Source organism: Oreochromis aureus, linkage group 18 (assembly GCF_013358895.1).
Source record: "Oreochromis aureus strain Israel breed Guangdong linkage group 18, ZZ_aureus, whole genome shotgun sequence".
Lineage (NCBI taxonomy): Eukaryota > Metazoa > Chordata > Actinopteri > Cichliformes > Cichlidae > Oreochromis > Oreochromis aureus.
In genome coordinates, this window is record NC_052959.1 from 14,649,620 (window position 1) to 14,676,648 (window position 27,029).

General features: G+C 40.5%; 1 protein-coding gene and 1 long non-coding RNA gene across 4 annotated transcripts in view; both read right to left on the reverse strand.

Annotated features, from left to right (window-relative positions):
- The window catches only part of LOC116332845 (ephrin type-B receptor 1-B), a 163,477-nt gene that overhangs the window by 104,470 nt on the left and 31,978 nt on the right, over positions 1-27,029 (reverse strand). For 2 of the 3 annotated variants that reach the window (XM_039602699.1, XM_031755917.2), the window contains exon 2: positions 7,381-7,445. In XM_039602699.1, the coding sequence (XP_039458633.1) occupies positions 7,381-7,445 (65 nt within the window). Of the gene's footprint in view, positions 1-7,380; positions 7,446-7,594; positions 7,614-27,029 lie in introns of those variants that run through there. The other variant, XM_039602700.1, reaches the window with a different exon arrangement.
- LOC120434513 lies at positions 24,403-25,745 on the reverse strand. The gene is made up of 3 exons (XR_005609135.1): positions 25,609-25,745; positions 25,258-25,339; positions 24,403-24,820 (listed from the first exon to the last, which is right to left on the reverse strand). It is a non-coding gene; the product is annotated as an uncharacterized LOC120434513 (long non-coding RNA).

Consider the following 27,029-nt stretch of genomic DNA (forward strand, 5'->3'; position numbering starts at 1 on the left):
ACATTCAAGCAACCCCTTTGTCCATTCCTCTCTGCCGTTTTTTCCCACCCACTTTCCTTATTTAACTTTTACGTTTTATTTCTCCCTTATGCCCTTTGAACCCGATTTTTAAGGTATGAATAAATCAATAATAGAAGCAGGATCGGAAAATATCTCCAAAACGTCCTTCCTGTCAACCACCACAGTATTTTAATTTTTTTGAGTTAACATGTCACACACTGAATTAGCACCGGACTCTAAACTACGTGTGACCCCTTTTTTCTTTTTTTACACTTTATGAAACCTTGAAAAAAACTAAATTAGCCAATGACTTAGCACTTTAAATCATTTAAATTCTGCTTACAGGGTGACCCTGGATACAAGTGTAAGTACTTTCAGTATAGGTATAGACTTTTATCCTTTCTCCTTCAGTGCTGCTTTGGTGTTACGTTCCATGAATTCTCCCCATTTCTCTGACCATCTATATTCAATCGTCCCCCTTTTCCATTCTCTCTGCCCTTTTCTCTTTTTTATTTCCCTCACTTTACTTTTCCCTCCTGTGTTCCCTTATCTCCATTGACCCAGTGTTTGTCTGTCTTTCAGGGTATGAATAATTGAGGTATATCGAGTCTGGTCAGCAGATGGTGAAATGGCCGTTATGGATCTATCTGTGCTCTTTAGGAAATGCTGAGTGTATGCTGACACCTGTGCAGTTAAGGTCCACGGGAGCGTTGCCGAAGCACTGAACACAACAGGGGGGAGCATATAGGGCACGCCCAAAAATCGCACTCCTCTTCCAGCACCTGCGCTTGTGCATGCTCACATATGCAGGTGCAGATATACAACACTCTCAGCCACTCAAATTTATGCCTGAGCACACACAATCTCACATGTGGAAGAACAAGAGAGAGTAAATCCAAACAAACATATTATGGTGAGTTCCACTGCTTCTCCAAACCATCTTATGCACCTGCCACAACAACAGAGAGGGGCGCTTCCAAATTCTCCTCGTTATCTTACGCCTTCTGTCTCACGCCCCATTTTACGCTGCCTTGGTGGTCCCGAATCCTCAATGCACTACAGCTTGAGAAAAGACATTTAAATGTTTTTCACTACATTTTCTACAATTTCACAACACAGACACACGGGGGAACTATAAAAACGAATGGACACATTGGGACATTGTTACCTTCAGTGATTCTTTAAGTCACTGAAGGTGAAAAGTAAATAAACGTGTGCATTTTCTGTTGGCATAACAGCAAATAAATGAACAGTGTTAAATCCACACAGCAAATGATTACCAGCTAGTCAAAGTTATCGACAGTAACTAGTTGAAGTATCCCACAGAGGATTTTATACATATTATATGTAAGATTATCTGGGTTAAATACTAACTAGTAAACAAACTTGAATATTTACCATTATCTGAGTATGTTCCACAGATTAGGCAGATATTTAAAGGTAAATGAAACAGGCATCTTCCCATTTCAAATAATGGGCTAATAATAAGCAGAACGCTAACTAATTAATTAATTAATGGCATATATTTGCAGCAATATTAACCATGCTATTACTGATTCATGTCAGTAATGGCATGATTAATTTCATTCAGAGCATTTACTTCAGTTTGTCTGTTTTTGGCTGCAGCTTTCCAGTCTATCATGTTCCCTTGCATACCAACCCCACCTCCACCCACCCACGCAATCACACAGACACACATAGCCCTCTCCTTCCTAAGCCTCTGACAACCCCACCAACCTGCCCTGCCTCACAACAGTTTACAGCACTCACAGCCTTCGTCCGTACAGCCACTGCCACCCGCTGATCGCATAACTCCCCAACACCCACCCACCCTTCCTAGGATCTTCCTCTTAAAGCTTGGAGTCAGATTGCGACCTTCTTGACTCACATGAGTTAACCCGAGCTTTCTTTAACACAGACACACACAAACACACAGCTGAATGTTGAGGGGCCAAAGGTTTGGCTTTTTTGCCCCATTCACACAGTTGATCCCTCACCCTCTCTCACTCCAGCTTCTTCTAATCCTCCCCCAAACCCCTTCCTGATCCCGGAGCCCCTCGAACATCACTATCACATTTCTTTTTTAGCCGTCTCTCTTCTTTTACCCTCTCGCTCCCTCCATACACTCTCCTCTAGTTTCATCCACCCGATCCAAAATGAAAACAGTCGTGCATGTCTGGTTCCCGTTTTACCAAAATTATTTTTAAAAAAACACAACAAAAATAAATGGCATGAAGTTTAGTATCACATGACTTTGAATTCTCCTTCATTCACTTCATTTTTTTAAGTTACCAGACTAAAACATTTTCTTTCAACAACTGCACTTCAGTAGGACACTGGCAGACTGGCCTTGGCTGAAATGTCAGTACAGTTTTACATTTATTTTAAGTTAAATCATAAGTCATTGACTTTGTAACAGCTGCAAATGCAACAGTTACTGAGTCAGTAGTTCACATGAAGCTTGCGTTCCTTGAAGTACATCTCGACAGAACTTCAAGTATGTCTTGCACCACTCCACGACATTTTTTCTGACCCTTCTTGACATTTTAGACATCAGAATTTGGAGGCGCAAAATGCTTTTCATAGCTTTTACCTACTTTGTAAACATCACTTAGCTCCATTTTCAGATTGTCAGCCATCTACTTAGAGGAGCCCATGACTGCTGGCTCTTCAAACTCAAGGTCTGAGCCAGAGAATTTAACCTCTAAAGCTGTAATCAGTTGAAAATACCTAATAACAGTACTTAGCGTTCTTAGTTTGTCATTTACGGCTTAATGATTAAGTGACATTCTGAGACTTTACAAGAGGGAACTTTTTTTCCTTGATTTAATTTTATTTAAATGTATTTAGTTCAATGGACAAAAAGTAGCAATGCAATCAGAGTTGAAGAAATACTCACATTTTAATATATTTTTACAACATGGTTGCCTTTTTTGCATTCACCAGAGTCTAAATGTGCCCAACCATTTTTCATCCGATTACACTCTTCACCATAAATTTAATTGGCATAACACATTTTTTTTAAATTTACTTAAAAAATTATTTTCTATTCTACTTTTTACTACAAGCTATATTCACCCATTCACACAGCACTCTTATTCTTTTTACTATCTTCACAAACTCACACCCTAAAGTATCCATCGGGCGGTAATTTGTGTTACAGTTTATTGTCCAAGGACACTACATCATGTGTACTGGAGGAGCTGGGGTAATCAAACCACAAACCTTCCAATTAGTAGTACATCCCACTCTACCACTCAAGCCACAGCCGCCCCAATCAAACCGAGAGACTGTTGAAAACTGGAACAGGAACTGTGCTTTGGTTAAGTCACTGTGTGTGTGTGTGTGTGTGTGTCCAGGTGTGTGTCATTGCTGTTCATGTCTGCTCTTTGTCACATGGCCGCAAGGTTGGGGGATACTTGCCTTTCAGGGACTCCATATTTTATTTATTGTAGGGAGTGTGCATAAGAGCATGACAGAGAGCAGAAGGAAAAGGGAGAGGAGAAACACATGAGAATGACGCATAAGGATGAAGGTGAGACAGAGTGAGCAAAAAAAGCTTTAGAATAGACATTTGAAACAATAAAAAAATATACTGTAGCGGGAAGGCACATGATGAAAGAATATTATATTGTTTACTCTCCACCTTTTTCTACCTTCCACACTAACTTTCTTTCTCCAGAAAACTGCTACCATACCACACTGCTGCTATTCCATTATATGTCTGCATGCCTAACTCTGATGTTCTTGCATTTACACCACTGGAACTAATGGCACTGCTTCTGGAGTCCTTCCGAATTAACCCTTTGAGTCAGCCAAGCGCACAAACGCACACAGACACACAAATACACTGCTTAAAAACTCCTGAGGGGAAAGTTACTAAAGAAAATTAATGAGTTGTATCAAATAGCACAGGAACCATGCAGTGTGTGCACTTTAACTCTTGTTGTGTGGTGTTAGAGAAGCAGTTGTTAAGGTTATAAAGAGTAGCAAATTGACTGCCCAGTTACTGGCTGCACACACAGAGCTAAACTTAGTATACTGTATCTACATGACAATACTTTTCCCACCCCTCAGGCTACAGTCTTGGTTTTAAGATTGGCATTTGCAATCTTTATCTATAGCTGCAGCTATGATTGACTCAGCTATGAAAAGCTGCAATAAAACATTGTTTTTGAAGGTTCAGGCTCTTGATAAATTAACTGCATGACACATAAAGAGGTTCGCCTGCAGCTCTCAGAGGTGAGGGTTGTACACTTGGGAATTTATCTGATATTGACTAAGTTATTACATCTCAGCTCACACAGAAATCTATTAAAAACTGGATTTACATTAATTGTGTGAGTGTGCGTGATAATGAATATTTTCTCACAGTCATGCTGCATCTCTCACGCTCAAGGTCACGGTAGCTGCATAGTGTAATAAGTTCTACCAGTAAACAGTTTGGGTATCCGTCCTACAGCAGGCCTTTCCCTGCCTGAACCTTTACAATAGCAGCAGGATTGAACTACGCTCAACTCAGACAAGTCAGATACGTCTCTGTATGCCTGGGGGCTAAACTGAATCCGCTTCGATGGAAACAGCACTGTAGAAGTCTAAACCCAACAAGTCTCACTGGATTTTCTTTCTCTTTCCAGATATAAAGATGTGACAATGTCAAGCTGAAAAAGAAATATTTTATTGCACATTAGCGCATTCAGAGTTAAAAGTTTAGTATGAAACCAATAGTTTCTGTCTACAAACAGTTAGAAATACTTTTGTTTGTTTGTTTGCTTTCTTTTGACAAAGTGTGTAATTCCACATCTCAGGCATAAAGCATAAAGTAGCGCATGAGTCTCACATGTGTCAGATTACAAGATACTCCATTTCGTGCATGCTCAAAAAGCACACAGCGGCGCAAACAAGTAGTCACTTTCACACCCACATCTACATGTTAATGACATGTTAGCATGTGGCTGTGATCATTCATCATGGTAAACCGTAGGGGAACCACCACAAAAATGTTTGAAATAAACCTAATGAGGCACTTAAATCACTTTCACCCAGCTGAACATGCCCAGCTTGAAGAAGGGGAAAGTGGCTAAAGCTAACCAGAGCTCAGAGCTAGCAAGATGTCAGCAACCTCAACCTGAGGCAGTATGAGCCTCGGTATGAGCAGTAAAGGAATCAAAGCAGTTAAAAGGAAAATTATGGAGATGAGTGAAAAAGAGAAAAAGGTTGATGTCCTGTTATCTGGTAAATTTATAATTTAAAGGAAAATGACATATAAGCACCTGACACTTGGTTTGTTGTACAAATGCTCCTGCTTTGTTTGGGGTGTACAGCAACTTCATTATTTGTACCCCTCTATCTTTATTTAGAGAAAATGTTAAAGCTTAGTAATTTATTTTATTTGGAAAATAAAATGAAGCATTTTGTGGCTGTTTGGCTGATTATTGTTTTGGTGCATCAGTGAATCTCAAATCTAATGCATTGTTTTCTGTAGTTTTGGTCCAAAACAACCGGACTAATTATCCTTTAAAGCCATAAATACTTTTTGTTCACAGCTGGTAAGTGTTGGTTGCTGGGTCACTGCCTGCCTGTTCAATAAGAAGGGAACATTAAGAAAGGCAGAAATACAATTCAAATACACATGTAACATTTAACATGAATCTGTCAAAACAATTATTATTTTTGAACTGTTAGTGTTGTTGTACTGCACCTTTGGTATGCATGTCAGATCTTATTAAGAATAACTTTTAAACATATATCTGTTTTACATGTGGAAAATGTGCAGTGTCTTTGCGATGGTCACCAGCCATATGTATGTAAGTCTCTCAGTATCTGTTAGCAGCTGATTTGAGGCTGCACATGAGACACAGCTCTATGTGCCGTGGCGAAAGCTATCAGTTTTTGCTGGGGCATTCTTGTATTACAAGAAAAACACTTGGCTTCGTGATCATTTTGATGGCATTACTACAGTTTGCACATGGTACAAATGTTCTTAATGCTGAACACTGCTGTTCACCATTTGATCAAGTTGGTCTATTAAGTCTTGGAACGACTAGAGTTGCATTTATTTAAACCCACTATATGTGTAGGTAGTCAATAGGAAGTCAGTCGGTTAAGCTAGGGGAAATCCTGGTCATGCTAATACCTGCAATCAGCTAATTTTAGATATCAGCTAAACATTTTTGAAGAAAAAATGTATCAAGATTTTCGAACCAACATTTGTGATTTAGCTGTCTGTGAAGAGAATATCAACAGCGAGGCAAAAGTAAAAGAAAAAAGTACTAGTGTAGGCTGCTGGTAAACAAAATAAAAAAATAAATCAATAACTTGGACTTGTACAAGAAAATGTACAAGTCCACTTGCTCCATCTGCCACTGGGGTTTTCTTGATTAATCATGAAGGAAGTTGCGACATGGCCCATGCCATAAGAGAAAAACACTGAAACTGTGGAGACCACAATGAGAAGGGCTAACTCCAGATATTGTGCAGATGACACTATCACAGCAGACACACACTGCACACACGAGGTTATCACAGGTTATTTTAGCTTGTATTCCTTGAGGAATACAAAAAAAAAAACCTGCCACACTCTAATGCTTAAACAGAGTCAAAGCTCTGCTCGGTAGCAATAAAAGCTCCTTTTACACGTGTGTAAAATGCCTCATAAAGACCTAAAGACCCAGAAAATGCGGGAAACAGTCCTTTTCTATCCTGGATAGCTCCTGTAAGATTCATATCACTGTTGTGCTATGGAGCCTTTCATTGAATTATCGAATTACAATACAGAAAACAAGGTCTTAAAACGCTCCATTAGCATAACAGGGCAATAATACTGAGTTTCAATCAAAAAAGAGAAAAGAGGAATATTGTTCCACTTTGTTCCAGTTAGGCTCATTCCATTTCTGTGAGAATACCTAAAAGCTGCAGATAGTTCCCTTTAAATCTGAAAAGCCCTGAGCATTTTTTTGTCCTCTTAGCTCCTCCTCCCTCTTTCATCCTAATACCTCCACTTCCCTGTATAAATGTATCATTACAGTATCATTATGTCTATGGTATCCCCCTCAGCCTCCATTTACAGGGACTTAGGTACTGTGTTCTGGGACTTACGTGGACCCATTATGTTATTAAGTCATTATGAACCGGGACACAGAGAAAATAATACCCATAATGGGAGCTACATTGGGCACTGCTTAAGTCTATAACTATAACTCCCATCCTGCCTGCTTTCCTGCCTATTTGTCTGTCTGCCTGTAAACCTGTACGTGCTCTGTGTCATGTTACACATACCCAACAAAGCTATTTACCTGAAAAACAGAAAAATAGCATGAAGTGAAACTTCTGATTTATTTAATTATGTAAACATTCATGTGTTGGCAACAACGGGCTCACCCCAGAATTAGGATATGCTGTCCACCCCAGTTCAGCTGTGGCCACCCGAGTGTCCATCAAGGTCTCTGCAGCAAAGAAAGAAAAAGACACAGAGAGATCCAGCGGTTAGCCACACAGAAGCTATTTTGAGTACCATCCCACACAGCTAAATTATATTCAAGCCCCAGTGATCGCTTGACACTCATTGATGAACAGAAAGTAAAAGAATCCCTACAGTGTTTCATCCATCTCTGCTACTCTTCTGTTAAGACGAGAAACAAATCCTTGGCACTTTGCTGGAAGGAACCTCTGAGAGACTAAAAAAAACTCTTTGCATTGTGTTCTCTCGCTATATACAGTACGTAGACTACATCCTGCCTTTGTCCTGCTTATATGTGTGCAAGTATTTGCATGAAAGGCAGATATTTTGTTGAAAGATAAGTGGGTATGTGGATACACTGTATGAGGTTTGCAGATGGCTTGGCAAAAAGAGTTGGCTTCACATATGAAGAAGGAGCCCTCCAAGGTGAGGCTCTGATGTATTTGTGTCAGCTTTCCTTAACCTAAAGTTATGAAAACGCATATATCTGCAAGCCATAACATGTTTTTTAATTTCAGATTAATTAGCTAATTTTCTAAACGCTTGCCAAAAACCACGACAACCTACGTTGGATAACTTTAGGGTACACAAAATGAAACAGTAACACAATACAGCCTGAAAAAGGAAGAAAAAAAGTACAGAGAAATGTTCAAGGATTGGATTTATCTTTGTTTGGACTTTTATTATACAACATGTCATATCTGGCCACATATCAGTGCAATATGAGAACACAGATTGCCCCCTTCCTAATCCTCAGGGACATAGCTTAGACAAATAAGTCTGGCAGCTCGCACCAGAAGTTTATCAGCTCTTTTTTTGATTAATATCTGCCTTGCTGGTACATGATATGTTGCTCAAGGAAAGAAGAGAGAAATATGGCAGTTTTCACAAAGCGCTCACCTGCGCCTCTCCCTGCAATACAGATTTATAGAGCGATGGACTAACTGACATGCTGGCCTTAGCAGAGTAATGATAGATTCATAATTTCCCCTGTAACAGACAGTTTATCCTCGGTCCTAAAACATTAATCTTACAGAGAGTAAACCAAGGGATATTTCACATTTTCCGATGTCCCCTGCCACGACATACACTCCATTGTGTTTGTTGTGTTGTGTTGTGTCCAGACAGATTAAAAACTGGGAGACAGAAGGGTGAATGGTATGCTTGTGTGATGATCTACATTCTGTAGTAGACAAGCAGAAAGTGTGTGTGTGTGTGTGTGTGTGTGTGTGCAATTTTCATAGGAACTGTGGTTGTTGTGTGTTTGGCTTGGAGCTCTTCCACTTTCACAGCAAATGGTTGGCTAGCACAACCCACATGTGTTGTTGATAAGGGAGAAATCTCACTCTGATTAAATGCATAGACACAACGATGCCCTCTTTCAAGATTTCCAGGAGAGGTTCCAGCCCTCATCACCCTCCCTTTACCTACTCCCCCAGAAGAAGCACGCACTCGCAGCTGCTACTAATTTGGAGTCTCACTGAAGTCGCTGTGCATTTTGAAATCATTCCAAATGACGGAACACTCAAAGCCCGTCATCCGTAGTTCAAGAGCTTTGGTTAAAAAAAATTTAAAAACAAGTACATTGTGGTAAGGATGAGTGACAAGCCACCTGTAAGAAGAAAAGAGCCTTTTCATTCTCAATCTCTACTTACTGGGAGAAACTGTCCTCAGACATGAAACCAATTAGCCCCTGCACACACAAGCATTCACAATGCATGTTAGGACACACGCAGATGGACACCCGTTCTGCTCATGCACCAGCCAACTTAGAGAGCAATTTTCTGTGTACACCTACAGTGACAGCCTTGTTCACACCCGGCTTCCATCAGAGTATTTCAATTTCCCTAAGATCAGCCTTGCCTTGTCTAGTTTCCACAGCCAGCCAGCTCCAGCCTGCCTGCCTGCCTGCCTGCTTGTACGACTTGCTGTCAGCTGGGGAGATAGGAGCATGAAACAGCCCTCAGCGCCAGCCAGCATTGTGGGGACTGCCAAACCTTTCTCAGGGGAAATCACAGAAGCTTTAGTCAAATCACACAGGCACTTGGTCGACCATTTTTTTTTTTCTATTTCCTTTTTAAATGGAAGGGGGAGGATTGAGGTTAGAGGGGATCCGGTCTAAGATATTGAGGATGCGGAAACGAAAAAAAAAAAAAAAAAAGGTCAAAGGCCCAAGGGAGGGGTGGATGAGCAGAGTCATGTGGTCTAATGCCTGCCATTAGCAGAATATCAAAGTAGCAGATGAGTAAATGGAGTATGCTAAGTGGTGATTAGCAACGGGAAGGGGCTCAAACAGCCATCATGGCATAGCTCGCACACCTGTCCACTGGCACTGGAGATTTTGAAAATGTCCCTTGTGTATGTGCATGTGTATGTGTATGTGTGTGACTTTTAAATGAGCACTTCTGTGAACCATTCATCCATTAAATGATAAGTGGATTTGAATAGTTTCATTATAAAATCAACTTAATTACACAAAACATCTCTTGGAAAAAGAGGAAACATTTTTTTTTATTGCTGAAATTACAAGTTATCTAAATAGCCTAAGGTTACACACTAATTAAATTTTGGTATAGGTATTTTTTTAAATTTATTTAATATTAGGTAAATAATAAACAATTAATCTGTTAGGTTAATTGGTTATTATAATTAGTTTTAGTTCATTGCCTGTTTCTCTGTTGCCCCTGTAATGGACTGGCGATCTGTCCAGGGTGTACGCCCCCCCCACCGCCCACCCACCTACCCCAAACACAATACAGTATGGGGTGCATTTAAAAACAATACGTTACTGAAAACTGCGTTTCAAGGACCCGGGATGTTTATTGTCTGTCTAGAAGCTTAATGTTGGGTTACTCCTTAGCATTGTAAAAGCAATTAGTCCTCCATGCACTCCAAGTTTATAGCAAGTCATTTGCAAGGCAAGGAAAGGACCTTGCCATGTCCCTAGTGTTTGGAAGGTAGCCCAGTGTGTTTTCTTCTGTATTCATATTCTGCTATGTCAGCTCCACCTGCAAGCTCCACTAAATTAAAACCAGACAGTTTCACCAGTAGTTGAGTCTTTGTGAAAATTGTTAACACGGAGAGCTTAATGTTAACTAAGCAACCATGGCTCATAAATCTATTGGAAAACAATAGCTTGTAGGTGTTGGCGTCGCCAGCCTTAAATAAATTCAAGGAGTCGTAAGGCTCGAGGCTGTATTGCGACTGCATCACAGAATATTAGTTACCCTTTATCATACAATGGATGTAGGTTGGATAACACTGCAAGGGTACCAGTCAAAACCCAAAAGTCGCAAGCCAAGCCAAAACCAAGACTCAGATGAGGCCTTGCAGCTCCCAATCCCCGAGAGCACAGCGCCTTCTTATTAGCAGCAAGTGATAGATCAATACCAAATGGTAGGCTCTGGAAGCAGCCTACCATTTGGGGCTGGAGAAAGGGAGGGAGAGAAATGAAAGAGTGAGAGAGACTGCATTAAACATTGATGGGGCCCTGCATTATAGATCGATAAGGCAGCTCTCTTCGCACAATTACACGTCAGCAAGCAGTCGCATGATACATCGCATAGACACGCATGATTACGTGGAAGTTGTACACACTAAAGAACATCTATAGAACGGGAGTTCAGTGAAGGAACAACAGCAGAAATGACCTGGCCAATCTCTCCGCCCTCTTTTAGCTGTCATGCATGACTTTAATTCTACGCTTTAAAAGTCAGAATGCCAACATGTCTGTGTAATTCCCTCCTTTGCAGCCAATCTGTGACTGTATGGCCACTAGTCGATACAACATGTGCCGAAGTGCCTCTCTGAAGCTTCCTGGCTCCTCAATCAATACAGCAGGCCATTCTCCACGGATTTCCATTCTCTTTCCATCTTTTACATTCATCTATTCTTTAGCCTCCCCCCACTCCTCAATGTCCTCCTGTTCAAGGATGCTGGTATACTTTGTAATTCAATGAGACAATCACGTCCAGATGCAGGATGCAAAGCTTTAAGGGTCTTCTCTTTGTGACTGTAGCAGCAAAGCAAAAGAAGATCTGAGGCCCTTGGATGACATTATGTAAGTGGGGTTTATCTTTTCTTGGGGGATGGAATCAAGATGGTCGGATAAAGAATGAAAAAGAGGGAAAAAAAGAAGACAAACAGACAGAAAGACGGAGATGAAAAACCAAGTGGAGAAATCAGCGGGATTGGAATGAGCACTTAACAATGATGAAACCCCATGGTAGCCTGCTGAGCCTGGCATCTTAATACAGGGCTGAAAACAAAGTGACAAACAAACACGAGCGAAAGATGCCGCATCTCCCAAACTAATCAGCCGTCCACTCAGGGGACTTATGAATATAAAAAGAACATTTTGACAGAGTGAAGTATTTTCCGAACAAATCGTGTGGAAGTGTCTCACGCAGACAGACACCACTCACCCGCTGCATCCCTGATTTTGAAAGAAAAGACCACTTCAAGTCCAGCGTGGTTAAGGCCATTTAGCAGATTTGGAAACCGCATTCATGGCACAGTACTGCTTCGGGGGGAAGAAGAATATAAAAAGGCAATATCTGATTGAGTCACCATGTTCAACAAAGAAGACAATCCATACAAACACAGATGTGAGACTTCTCTACTCCGTGCCACACTAAAGCTCTGTCAGTCATACTGAAGGATTTTTACTTTAAATAGAAGATACAGAACAGGCAACTGAAATGCATCAAAAGAAATGTGTTACTTCAATGTCTCCCTGAAGACAGAAATGACAATGTGACTAAATTTGAAAACTGAAGGAAAAAAAAATAATAATAATCTGCCAGCCTCCTCCGAGACATTAGTGCGGAGTGATGGGATACACAAGTCCTGTGTCTTCTGAGCCACAGACTCCATTAAACGAACAGGCTCACAAATTACAGATTGCCCACACTCATACACACAGATTTAGTAATAGTGTGCCTTGCTAACAGTCACTCACGACGGCTGTGTGAAAATATAATTTTCGCTCCGTGGAAGAAGAGCAGACACGTATGAAAGACAAAAGAGAGAGAGTCCAGAAGATTAAGATGAACAGGGCAGCACAAGGCAAAGTGTGCTCAGCAGCAGCTGTTGAGAAGAATGTCTTGTAAGAGCAGAAATTTAATAAACACACAGCATCTGAAGAACCTGATGAAATTATCCTATCATCACAGGAAGGTGACATTACCTTGGCCTCGCACATCTGGGCTGCTGTGTCGCATACAATTTAAGATTCAACCTTGCGGCACTTGGTGAGCAGCCACATTCTTTCCCTGCTATTACCGGTTTGTAATAGAGTTGTTATGGTATTGAAGCAGGAAAACACAACAGCCCCCCCTGAGGCAGGCTTGGCAAATACAGACAGGTACACGGTCAATGTCCAAACAAAGGCTATACCAACACCAAAGTCTCGTGCATCTGATCATATCTTAGTGGTCAGTCAGTCACTCGGCTACCTGCATAATGTAGAAACAGCACATTTATACACAAGCCCCCACTTTGCACCTTTTCATCTATTCTTCTCCCTCTTTTCCTTTCTTTCACTCTTTTCTCTTCCCTCGCTTGGTCAGGGGAGAGAGGTTAGGCACATCATTTGCATTCATTAACATTACATTAGCAGACAGAGTGATCTTTAGAAACCAGGCTGCCGGAGAGTGTCATCTTTAATTCATCATAACCCCACCACCTACCCACCCACCCTTCCGCTTTCTCTTTACCTCCACCTTCTTCTCTCTTTTCTTCCCTTTTCATCCACTCATCTCTCCCTCGTTCCTCTCGTCCCTTAATCTCAGTGCATCATTTATCCTCCTCATCCCTGCAACTTTCTTCACTCTCCATTTAACACCGTCTTTCATCTCCTTCACTTTAGCCATCTCTGTTTACCTTTACACTGCCACAGAGCTGTCTGTATTTTGCTCTGCCTCCTGTTAATGACAGGCTACGGGGGAGGGGTTCGAACCCTGCCCCTGCGTAAGCTTTTTCAATATAGGAAGGAGAAGGGGCGCACCCAAAAAAGACCCATATACACATCATAAGCATCAGTCTGGGAGACAAGCCTGAGCTGATGATCTCTAGGCTTTATTCAGGGTTCTCTGGCATAACCTTATGACCCGAGCTTATTCTAAAAATAAAAAAATAGCTTCCTAACAAGCTCTGCTTGTATTTGTATCTGTACAAGTGCATCTTAAAAAATTCAATAATATGATTCTACATTAGTTACACTTTTACATATTCTATATTTTTCACATGTAAAGTGAAATTATGTCAAACTATTTCTGTTTTACTTGTCATGATTATGGGTTCTAGCTCATAAAAATGAAAAACACATGAAATCCACAGCATTATCTAATGCCTAAATATAATAATTAAGGGAAAAAATCTTAAATACTAATAACTTATAACACGATTAAACCTAAATCATTATATTCCTCACAGAACTGCCCAGGATCAGCTAAGATTTCCTATAGCAGCAGACCAGCAGCAGTGACCAAGCAATAATCCAGATGGAAGCAGCACTGCCCTCCCACAATCATCACAATACTCATTACTGCTGATATTGCCTCAGCCAGCCTGTCTGCTTTTAAGAAACCTGGCAATTTGCTGCAGTAAAATGAGGTAATTACAACTCTTATCAAGCTCCTCACCTCACAAAACAGCATTTAGAGAGAGGGAGACTACTCTCCGATGGTTCACTGGCTGTGGAACAAGGCTTTGGCTGGCTTCCCAATCACTCAGCCACACCCACTCACTGTCATTTATTCTCTTTGCAACTCCTGCTCCTACCCACTCTCCGTTGTTTCCAATAAAAGCATTTAAGTGGAAATTTGATCACTTTATTGACACAGCTAGAAAAAATTTACTCCGTCAGTCCCACTAGACTAAAAGTTTGATAAGGCTTACGTGAGTCACGAGGACACAAAGAAAATGACTTTCCAGCACAAGAACTGCGCAAGGAGATTCCTTCCTAGTACCAAAATGGAAAATAGGAAAATTAAATTCTGCAAAACTCTATGTTGGAGGGCTAGCATAGAGAAAATTGCAATTTAATAGTTTCCCATAAGGAGAATGATTCTACTCTATAGTTTTGACATTTCTAACCTTCACATGAAAGTCAGAAGTTGGCTCTAGCTTACTGTCATCACTTCTCCTGCCTAGAGACACAATGAGCCACAGAGAAGTACCATGCCCGGGTCACACTGGGATTGCGTGAGGCTGACATTTACCACTATAAGTTATAGCTAATGGGCTATTCAGAGTGAGTAAAATCATCTGTGTTTTTCAAGTCGACCAGGAAGTGCTGAGTGAACAGAATTATGTCATTCACTGAAACTCCCAGTGCAGTCCCCCTCACTCTAATTAAGACAGTAAGAATTACCCATTAGTGAGGTCCTGCATGTGCTGGAATACAGTCATGTGAAAATGAAAGAAAAAAATAAGTAGACCCTTACTGTTTATATGGAAATTAACAGGGCAAGTAGCTGCCAGCTAATCTAAGCTATTCTAGCAATCGAATTCACTGGGTTAACTTCTACAAAAGCAACATTTTTTATAGTTTGCTGATCTTGAACATTCAGGTGTGTGAACACAATGCCTTCCCAGGAGTGGACGCCCTAGCAAATTAACCTGAAGGCCACACAGTGTAATATTTGGAAAATGTACAAAGAACCCAAGACCTAAGCAACCTAGTGATCTCTGCAGACCTCAGTAAGCATGTTAGACAGTACAAAGACTGACAAATATGGCCTTTTTTTCTTTTTTTTTTTTTTTTTTTTTACAAGGCTTGAAGAAAAGTCTCTTCTCTCCAAACTGAACATGGCAGCACAGATAAGGTTTGCAAAGTCACACCTGAACAAACCACAGTGTTTCTGGAACAATGTCCTTTAGACAGATGACACCAAAGTATAGATGTCTGGCCATAATGCACTGCACCACATTTGGAGAAAACCAAATACACCAGTCCAAACACTTTACACCAGTGGTGGGGTGAGAGGGGGGGATTATTTGAGCTCGTGTTGCAGCCACAGGACCTGTGCTCCTTGCATTGAGTTGACCACAAACTCCAAAACCAAAGTATTGTTGAGTTAAATGTGAGGCTATCTGTCCAACAGGTAAAGCTTGTCCCAAATAGGGTCATATAACAGGGCAATGAACCCAAGCACACCAGCGAATACTTGAAAAAGAAAAGAATCAAATCGTTACAATGGGCAACGAAAGTCCAGATCTCAATGTAATTGAAATGCTGTGTTGGGACCTTAAATGACAAAAATGTCCACAAACCTAAATGAACAGAAGCAATGCAGGAAATAAGAGTGGGACACAATTCCTCCAAAAATGATGCAAAAGACTTGAGTCATAATGAAAAGGATTACTCCAAGTTATTGCTGCTAAAAATCTTTCTATAAGATACCAAATCACAGGTTGTACTTAGTTTTTTACAGATCCCTATGAAAAGTTTCTTTTTCACATGAATGTATATACATTTATCTTTACTGTGATAGAGGAATCACAAAGTGTAAAACTGTTAACCTGAGAGAAATGCATGAATTAATAAACTTCAATTGTTTACAAAGGTCTAATGATATTAAAATATGAGTCACCTAGTTTTTTATACAGATCCCTATGAAAAGTTTCTTTCCTCGCTCACATGAATGTATATACATTTATCTTTATTGTGATAGAGGAATCACAAAGTGTAAAACTGTTAACCTGAGAGAAATGCATGAATTAATAAACTTCAATTGTTTACAAAGGTCTAATGATATTAAAATGTGAGTCACCTAGTTGCCTTTTATAACAACACAGAGGCTAGTAGGGCAACGCAGGAGATAGAAATGAATGTTCTCGTCTGCCACACTGTAATACACTTGAACTGAGATAACCATCCTGTAATATGCAGAACCAATATGAAGGGCAGAGAGAAACTGAGAGATACAAAGATGAAGAAAAAAATAAAGTGGATAGTAAGACAAGAGTGAGAAGGAGCAAGAGGAAGGAGGAAGGCGGGTGCTATTCATAAAAAGAGAGATACTCAGAGAGACACTGTGACGGAGAGCATGTCATGAGGCAGTGCCATGTGTTATCTTATCTAGAAATTGATCTAACCTTAGCCGAACAGTGGAGTTGGCTCATTTCTTGGAAACCACACCGTTTGTGTCTTGCAACCAGCATAAACAAAGACGTAGGTTCTCGTAGTATTCATATTCAATAAAACACACACAGTCAAGACTGTCTCATCGAAAAAGTTTTTCCTTCCCACTGTCGCCAAAGTGTTCATGCATAACCTACTGAAAAAAAGTCACGTATGAGGCGACTTTTGTTGTGATTTGCGCTATATAAATAAAATTGCTTGAAAATATGCTCCCAACACCCAAAACAGCACAGCTCTGCTGCTCCTCCCGTCAGGACACTGCTAAACCTCTAGCATATAACTAAAACTGTGGGTGCCATCTGTCAGAGCAAAGGGACAATATCAGGGCTTTCTAAAAGGAAGCACAAATTAAGACAATACAGGAAGTCCTTTATTTCCTAAAGATTAGGTTAGTACATATTCACTTATGCCACCGGTAGTTTCTCCCCAATTTTCCGAATGAGGCCATGCACCTCTGTCAGCCTGTGTTTAATGGGGGGAGCCAAATACCAGCTAGCAATACCTCATTAAATCCTGTTGTTAACTGTGTTTGGATGTGCCACAAAATTGACCTGTGACTCTTCGATAATTCCCCTATGGGTAGAGAGGGAAAGACTCAGAAAATCGTGGAGTCAGACAGAGAAGGGACCTTGAGGGTTTGATGTCGTGCTCTCACTCCATCTCATCTGTGGCAGTAAAAGAACGACCTTCAACCACCTTGAACCCACTGGAGCTGAATTTCAATAAAACTCAAATTATCACCCGTGCCCATGGGGCTTGGGAAAAGCACTAAGCTTGAACCGACTGCACGTATAAGACGATTTAACAGTCATATGGAGGTGTGAGTGAGTCAATCATATGACACACTTCTTTTTCACACTGAGGAGTCTCAGCGGTAAGCGGTGGTTACTGTACCCTGTCGGGAGAGGATGCCACTGGGATGGATCACTGATTGTTTTCCATGTGACTAAGTGTGTGTGTGGGGGGTATGTGTGTGTGAGATCACCTGCACTTACATGTGTGTGAAAGCACACATGCAAACATGCGACCGGGAACGGGTTATTCAATTTATCTGTTCTCCCTTGACCGATGTAGTGAGATGCAGGTAATTGATGCCTTAGTTTGGTATTCCCTAGCCATGTGCTCTCCACCACGGGGACATTGCTGGCTAAGACGGTGTGAATGAGAGAAATCGCGTGGTGTGATCTCACTCCCTTAACTGCGAGTGAGGTGTTCTTTGGGGATCTCGTTAGTGCAGCTCTACTACACATACACACACAGTCTCAACACCAACAACACACATACATAAGCAGTGAATACATCCCAGGAGTGGGCTAAACCACTAGCGATGGTGACCGTGGACATCCGCAGGTGGAGTTCACCTCTCGTTCTCCCCCTTGCTGCCTATCCCCATAAAAACACCAGTGGCCTATCCAATGCCTCCGAGCAAACACAATCCTTTCCATTAAAAGCGAACACTAAATCCACCTTCTTGCAGCATATGCTCGCATGCCTGAGGACGTCTATATATTTTTGGAGATGGGCTTTGTTTTTCCTCCAGGGCTTTGCTGGAGTTTGGATTCAGCAGTGCCTGCGTGTACGAAAGAAAATAGTCCTAAGGCCAAAAGAAAAACTTTCAGCAGAGGATCTTGACCTTACAGCATGAGTCTGACATAGGTGGGTTGAGATTCTCCAATGAGAATCTATAACAAGAGAGAAGGATGGAGAGAGGGAGGAAAAGAGATAATTTTTACCTTTGGGGAGTGAAAGTGAGAGAGACCTTTTTTGAGTAGGCCTATATTTGTCTGAAGATCTCTCATACTGCAGAGGAAAATGGCGTGTGCCCTCTTCGCTTTCCTCCAGAGGTGGGGAAGACCGTAAAAAAAGAGGAAAAGGCTTATTCTCTTAGCTCCCAGGAGAAATATGTGTTTGATGTTCTTCCATTTGATGCTGCCATTTTTATGTCCACCATCAATGTGCCCATTCTTTTCTTTTGTTTCCGTTTTTTTTTTAATCAGTTGTAAGTATTTTTTTTTTTTATCTCTTCTCTCACTCTTTCTTCGCAGAGTCACTCTGAATGCTAAACCACAGCTCAGTAAAACACTGAGCTCTTCTGGGAGAGAAAATGTCATTTCATACACATTACATTCAGTCTGTTATGCCACGGGGAGAGTGTGGGTAATTTTGATCTTGTACTACAAACACACACAGATACATGCACACGCCGAATCTGACCTCATCTCACTTGGAATCCAGGACGCTTGAGCTTTGGCCCACAATGCAACCTCAAATGTCACAGCTGTCCAGTGACACTAGTGGGGAGTGCAAACATCAGCCATCCCTCTGGCAGTCCCGATAGTAGCAATGCCAGCACTAGCTGAAAGTAACATTTTTTTTTTTAATATTTTAATCTCGCCATTTTGGATCTTCCAAGCCTTCTGTTGATTGCTAATATAACAGAGACAACATTGGGTGGATCATTGGATGATCTGCAGAATGTAGCATGACAGACTGTGGTTACCATCGCAGCCTAAAATCTTCCTGCCAGAGGAAAAAAAAAAAAAGAGCTTCCAGGCTGAGCTTTACTTGGCATTCCCACCAGATGAGGCCGTTTACTGCTGTGCTCCAGGAGTCAAAGTGCAACACTCTGCTCGCTGCGCTGCAACCGCACAGCTAAAGAGCCAAGATGCTTCGTTAAATATGTATTCGCCACAGACACATTTTAAGCACTTCCCTTTACTTCACACGTAAGAGGCGGCAGCAGCAGAAACTTGCTAACTGTGCACTTTGTGCACTCGAAAACACAGATTTACTAATGGCCACATGCAAATGTAAATACAGGCGGCACACACAGCTTGCACAGCTGTAAATGCTGATCCGAGCTGTTAAATTGTTTCACCACTTCAGTGCCACCGGGTCAGAATATATGCAGGTGTCTGTCCAGGGCACAGATGTGGTTATCTGCTTGTAGCGGAAATTCACAAAGTGGTTTCCAGGTGTTTGGAGTGAACAGCACTTACTGAAGACCTACTGTATTTTAGATAAATTCATAAAAATTCTACACATTTTGGGTATGCTGTGTGTAGAGGAGAAAGTCTATACAAGTAGAATTTGGAATTTTATTTAATTTGTACAAAAACAGATGTTGAGAAGTCAAGAAAACGTGATAAACTCCATCCATCTTGTGCCATTTTACTTTGAGTACTCATTTAACCTCCTAAGACCCGAAACTCTTCCTCGGCATGCATTTTTAATTTCTCCTTAATATTTGGACATATTGGGGCCCGATGAATGTAAAAACAAAGAATTACCAGATTTTTTTTTTACCTGATTTTTTGTTTCTAAGAAAAATGAGAGCCACATATGAGGATATTCGTTTAATATTTTGATGGAACAGCAGCAGTATAATGTCCTCATAAGTGGATATCAGACCCTTGTAGAGCAAAATTGAGTACTTTGGCCTAAATAACCCAGGTCCTAGGAGGTTAAAATTATTGGGCCCTGGCAGACGGAAATAAATGCCCTAATCATAAGTGGCAATATATTGATGATTTTAAGTAATGATGGCTGCCTGTGTTCTAGTCGTCTCTGGAATTTTGCTTCAGAAGAAGTAGAAAGAGTATGTTTTCATTCCATTAAACAAAAATGTTGCAGGTTACCCTGAAGAAATGAATACACAGCCCAAAGGAAACTGATTTTTTAAGGTTGTATTTCAATATTTCTGCTCTCTTTCGCTCACTCTCTCCCTCTCTTTCACACACACACATTTTCTATAAAGTCGACCACTGTTATGCCAACAATAATGATGATTCACTTATTTCCCCCGTGGATCTTGAATAGGGTGGAAAAGCATTTCAAGCAATAAACACTAAAACCTTCCACTGACATCCATACAAATGAGTGGATCATAAATTCTTCCAGGCAAGCTGACTTAAGCTTCTTATTCAACAGCAAACATTACTATCTCAAAAATGAAGTTATTTTACTGCTAAATTAATAAATGATATCATAGTTCTGCTACATTTTTAGAAAGTCTAAAAGAAAGCAGTAACTGGTTAGAGCAATGAAGCTGACTCTAAAACATTTTACTTTTAAATGCTTTCCCAGTAATTATCAGTGCAGTTTGTTGTAATATATAACCAACACCGGATTTGTGTAACAACAGAAAAAAAAAAGTTTCTCTTCATTTAGTGCCTAAAAGGTATTGTTGAAATTTTCTAGAGCTAGTACGTGCCCGACCTACAGTATTGTTTGGTCTGTGATTTCACTCTGACACTACGGTGGTTGCTAGGCAACGTGATGACGGCATAATATATCACGCATAATGAAAGTTTTGTGAATATAAATTCTTGTGAAATTAAACCGACATGACGCTTTTATAAGGTGTTACAGGTACATAACAAATTCTAAATGGGTCCTGGTGGCTGGTAGGAACATGATGACAACAAAATAGCTGACACAGATGTACCTGTCTACTGGTTTCGACTGCACTGGCTTAACTCCTGATCATGTAGGAGCAAGTCTGCGACACGTATATGTGTCCTGCAACTTATGAATAACGGAAAACAAAAGAACAATGTGCCTTTAGTGATAAGCAGCAGCACACACAGCAGTCGGATGAATAAGATAAGATTAAGACACTTTGCGTGATGGTGTCAGTACCACACCACTTTAAAAGGCAATTTTCCAAATGTTTGCCAGTACACATTTCATAAAATGCTTTTGCTAAGGCTTAAGTGTATGCTGAGCAAATATGACTACCATCTCACAAAGTGTTTGTTATCTGCGGTCGTGGAGCTATTAATGTAGATGGGTGCTGGAATGACTCCCAGAGAGTTTTCATACACTAGTACTCCTCTTTTCTCCTCCCCAGGGGTGTTGTTAGCCCGCGTGTCCCCTGGCAGCTCACTCGACATAATGAGGCTGACAGACCTAAACAAACTCAGGTGGAGAACAGGGGCAGACAAAAAAATATCAAGTATAGTCATTGGAGATGGAGGAATGAGGTGAGGTGAGCAACCTGCTATGTCTGGCAAGATGTACGGCTACTGCTGTAGTGTCTGTGGCTTGATGTGATAGAGCATGAGTCATAACACTTCTTTGTTTCCCGTCTGTTTTCCTATCATATTCTTTATTTCCTTTTTTGCCTGTTTATGCTCTGCTGTACTCAGACGCAGTTCTATAAAGGCATAGGGTGATAACTGATTGAAAGAAAGTGCACTCTACTATCTCCTTTTTTTCCCCTTTATTCCTTCTTTTCCTCTCTTTATCTTTTGGTTCTCTGTCCCTCTTTCTCTCTCTCTCTCCCCAGGTGTGCTGGTCGCTGGGGCTAAATGATGAACAGAACCACAGTGTCTGCTGTCTCTAATAGGGACATTATGCAAGAGGATGGGAGAAGCACTCACACCAGGCTCGTAAATCACATAGACTCCTGTAGAGAGACTCACTGCAAGGCCTCACTGCTCCACTAACCCCGCAACAGATACACAAATATAAACTGAAAATCTACTCAAACACACACCCATGCACACATGCAAACACATATTGCGTATTTGCATACATAGACACGAGAATACAAATTAACACACTGGCGCAAGTGCGCACTTGCAATCGTGCCGTGACTGCACACTCCATTTACCTGACCCCCAGTGCGCAGTCACCATTTGCCATGTAACTACTAAGACAAAATTCACTTACATCTGTCCAGTGACAGCACCTCTGTAGGACAGTGTGCCACACCAAGAGCTTGTGTCAATGTGATTGAAGTTTGACAGAGGACTTAAAGCATTATTAGTGCTCCCTGTCACAGCCCAGCTCACACAGAGGCCTGCCGGTGGCACAGGTGAGGTAAACACAGGCCCCATTTAGCATATTACCCATCAGTCAACACGACAGGCAAAGGAGATAAAGAAATGCACACCCACTGTGAGTGGGAAAACACGCAATCCAGTCTGCTCCATCTCACAAGGAGGGCTATATGAAAGTATTTTGACAGATGTGTGCTCAGGCATCCCACATTCACATACCCACATCCATTCATACCCACACAGAAAGAAATGGCATGCAGAAACACATTTCAACAAACGCACACAGGTTGATGACAGAAGAGGCATTACTCAAAGTGAAACTCTCCAGAAGAGAAGTGCTTCACACAGCTAATTGACTGTGATGAACCAGCGCTAGCACGCTTTGATCTTTTGTATTCTTATTTATCTCTTAATTTACACTTTATTTACTCAAATGCAATAAGGAAAATTCCACATAACTGGGCATTTCTTCATGTGTTGTCCTAAGCCACAAATCCTTCAATATCTCCCCTGCTGCAAAAGTGAGACTTATTGCTTCCACGAATATGCTAATCTGGAAGGTGGGGAATTTTATTTACAGTCTCTTTGTATATAACTGTCACGCTACAATAATATATTCCATCTGAAACTGTGAAATTGAAAAAAAAAAAAGGCTCAAATCTGAGGTACAACTAATTCTCTAAGGATGAGTTCTTAACCGTGGTAAGCTCCTAACAATCAGCATCATACCAAAAGGCATCACAGAGCTGTGATGTGGCAACAAGGACTTAGATAACAGAGCTGTTTGGATGACAAACAGTCAGCTGACACCATAGCAGGGAGTCCTGTTAAATGGCCTCCTCTTGAGGCACCATGAACTGAGCTGACCCCTACAGACTTAGTCAAATGTTGCTAATTAGAACCTTTCTCCATTTTTTAAAAACGCATACCAGATGTGAGTATGATACCCTAGAATTCTATTTCATTTCAATATAAAATGACAGCGTAGACAGATACACATACTAACATGGGAGTTGTTAATAAGCAGCAGGCTGCAGGAGCCCTTTGGTTTCACCATGCCTATTAACTGTGACACAATGACAGACATGTAGGATGTAAGAAAAAACAATGCAGGTGTGTTAAAAAAAAAAAAAACTCAGGCAAGCTGACAGAACGTTTGATAAGGTAGATAAAAGGGAGACAGCATGCATGCATAGTCTAACCGCAATATTTATACGGTCTGCTGGTATTTGTCTTACATCTTTGAAATGGCACGAAGCAACCTTTATCGTCCCTGAAGATAATGGATTGTGAACACAAACCCTCCTCCTCAAACCTCGTCATCTCGCCTTTCTTTACTTGCCATCATCAACAGACACAAACATACTCGCAGCAACAGAGACACACACACCTCTGTCAACACTCCCCGAGGCAGTGGTGTTAATTCCTCTCAGCCTATTCTCAGTCACACATGGCTGTAGAGGCAGTCACCAGCGGAGCCTCACTGGTAGATTAACCTTTGCTCTTGCCACAGATCTGTTTTTCAGAGGGACCGGCAGTCGGACAGGGGCCACGGCTGGCAGATACTAACTCATTGTCAGAACACTGTCAGCACTGGGCCCTGCATTAGCAGCTTTTGAAGAAAGGGACCGTTGACATGGGCAGGATGCCAGCCATGAGGAAAAACAGACCTACTGCCCCACACAGCTCTTAACCTGACCTCTCCACTCAGGATGTGGGAAAGGGTGGAGGAGTGCGAGTGTGCGAGCTGTCCCGTGAACAGCTCACACGCTGAAAATGTCTTCTCTATGATTCAGCAAGTGTGGATTTTGGCTGGTGATAAAATGCATGGCAAGAAGAAGGGAAATAAAAAACAATGCGCAATGAGTCATTTTAGTTTTTTTAAGGTGATGAATTTAAAAGTAAAAGATTATTGGAACATCATTGATTTGACTACATTCATCATTTACCGTCTGGCTACAATAAAAGTAAAATAAATAGTTGACATAACTTAAAAGGAATAAGTACAAGTCACTTTTCAGGTTAGCAAAAAAAAAAAATCACAATTTATTGTTTATTATAACATTAACATTAAAAACAGTGACTATAATTGCCAGTAATTGCTGTAAAAACACACAATACTATGCTCTGACATGGTGATCCAGACTCTTGAGTTTGTCAGTTTGGCAACAGTTTACCATCTTCCCAACCAAGTTAAGTCTTCTGAAAAAATGCAGTGTTGATCAGTCACTTGGGATAATGCAAGTGTAGTGCATAAATCAGTCAAACCATTCCCAGGAAGTTCATCAGTAATTCTTGGGAGACCGTCCACAATGTCACTTTCAGTGATGACAGGCTTTCACAGGCTGGTAATGAACTGGGTCACAGTCATGGATTATTCTAACGGGGACCACTGCAACATCTCAGATCTGGTTCATCAGTTCTATCCTAAATGAATGAGAGAGATAGTGATCACAAACTAATCCACTAATCCACAAAATGATTTTTTTAACAAACCATCTCTCCAGTTTAATTAAATACTGCAGAAAGGCTTATGACAGTAGTTGTTACCTCATATAAATGTATATATGTGTGTATATATCTTCAACTAATTCAAACTAATCAAGAAATCAGGCAAACCATATGAATATAACAAATAAATTGGTCATATTGATGACATTGAAAATCTGAATATATGTACTACATAAAGTAATAGTTATGGCTAAGTCGAAAACAAGAATTCCCATTTTTAAAATAGCTGCTTAAAATATGTTTGCCTGACCATTTTTTCCTACATAATTCTGAATTTATACCATCCCTTGCTTCCACTGAGCAGAAGTACAGTTCATACATTTCTTTACATGGTTATATCACCAAATACAGACCAGCTTCTCTTTGCTTTAACCGTTTCATGTCACTTTCTGCTGGGGTTTTCATCAGCTCTCACTTCTTCACTAACTCCTTGCCCTTAAATTTGAAAGATTGTACTTTAATATAATCTCTCTCCTTGTGTAAAAATAATAATAATAATCATTCAAACATCTTCAAATAAAACATTTCCTGAATTTTAATAATGTAAGCCTGTGTCAGGGCTTCGTGAGGCTGTTAGCTTGTTAACCTGTTAGCTTTGTGAACCTTGTAGCTAACAGCAACGTTAAAATCAAAACTGCTTTGCTGACATCTTCCTGAAATGGCTTAAAAAAAGAGAGAAACCTAAAAAAAATGTGAATACTTACTGTGATACAGTGAATGCAGGGCCACCTTATGGCAGGCGTCCTGTGAGCTTTCCTGAGTCTTGACTCTTGCCCTTTCAGACTCCAGAAGCAAACAATGGCAGACATGATAGCAAGACAGGAAATTACCTCAATAGTGGTTTATGTTTTGCTTGTTTGAGGAAGTAAATTAGAAAGTTAAACAACATTCTGGTAACTCTCTTCTAAGGCTTTTACTGGTACTGATTTTTTTTTTAAATGCCCCAATGGACAGTTATAATATTCATTAAGTTAACCTTTTTAAGTCATAAGTTATTTTGAAAATGTTTCATTAAATGTTTCAAACGGCTTTATAAAAAAAAAAGAAGCAAAGCTAATTTTAGCTGTGTCGTTGCCACAGATGGTAACTAAAATTAAGTATTTTAAGTTGTAGGTACTTAATGTATGTATTTTAGCATATTTCTATATTTTCTGCATTTGAGCTTACAGAGTGCATATAGTGCATAATATCTAAACGTTTTTCCTTATGTGTCCCTGTAGTCTGTGTTGCATTTATTTAAAGGAAAAGGTCACGTCACAGTGAATGTAATGGGCCTGTTCAGGAGAAATACAGCCACTGGGGCTCGAGCCGCACAGCTTAAACAGAAACAACTACTTAGGAGCTTTAAAAACAAAGAACTTGGATAGCTCTTAGCTAGTTGGTTAGCTGTATGATGCACAGTCACAGAAGACTGGTGCACAAGCTGCAAATCTCTTGCATGCTACAAACACAAAAGTTCAAATTACACAGAAATTCACACTGGCTACTTATTATATAGAGAGATCGCAGACAAGTTGAACTCATCGGTGCAGACTGAGTCAAAATCAATAAGAACAGGTTGGCAATCTGTTTGCATTTATAAGTTAGACGCCATTAACTTGTAAACCTTTGGAATTTGGTCTGACAGTGGTTGGAGTCACTACGTGTTGGACTTTTTGAATTGATTGGAGACAGGTTGCATGCCACCAGGAAAACTCACCATGCAACCAAAACTGATTGCCCACAGGTTAAAGATGTTGTGTGCTCAACTTCTGGGCAAACACTTGATCACCACAACTACTTTTAACCATTTGGTAAATATTTAAAAAAAAATAATTAAATACAATCACCAGTCAACCACTGATTTTTCCAAGTCGCGAGGAGGTTGCCATCCTATTTTGACTCTAGTGTGACTGAGCCATTATTAATTTTCTTCTTCTTTGCATATTTTTGTAGGTCTGGGCATGGACAGAAGTGCAGTAAACAAGTTTAGTTAAGATCTGTGGATCAACTAATAGAGTGACCCTCATGTAGAGCAGCAGAAATAAGTAGTGAATGAAACTAAAGAATCAAATGGAGGTGATGTACTTGTTTTGCTGTAAAAATCAATGCTAAATGCCTTCACCATAATCAATGGCATACACTT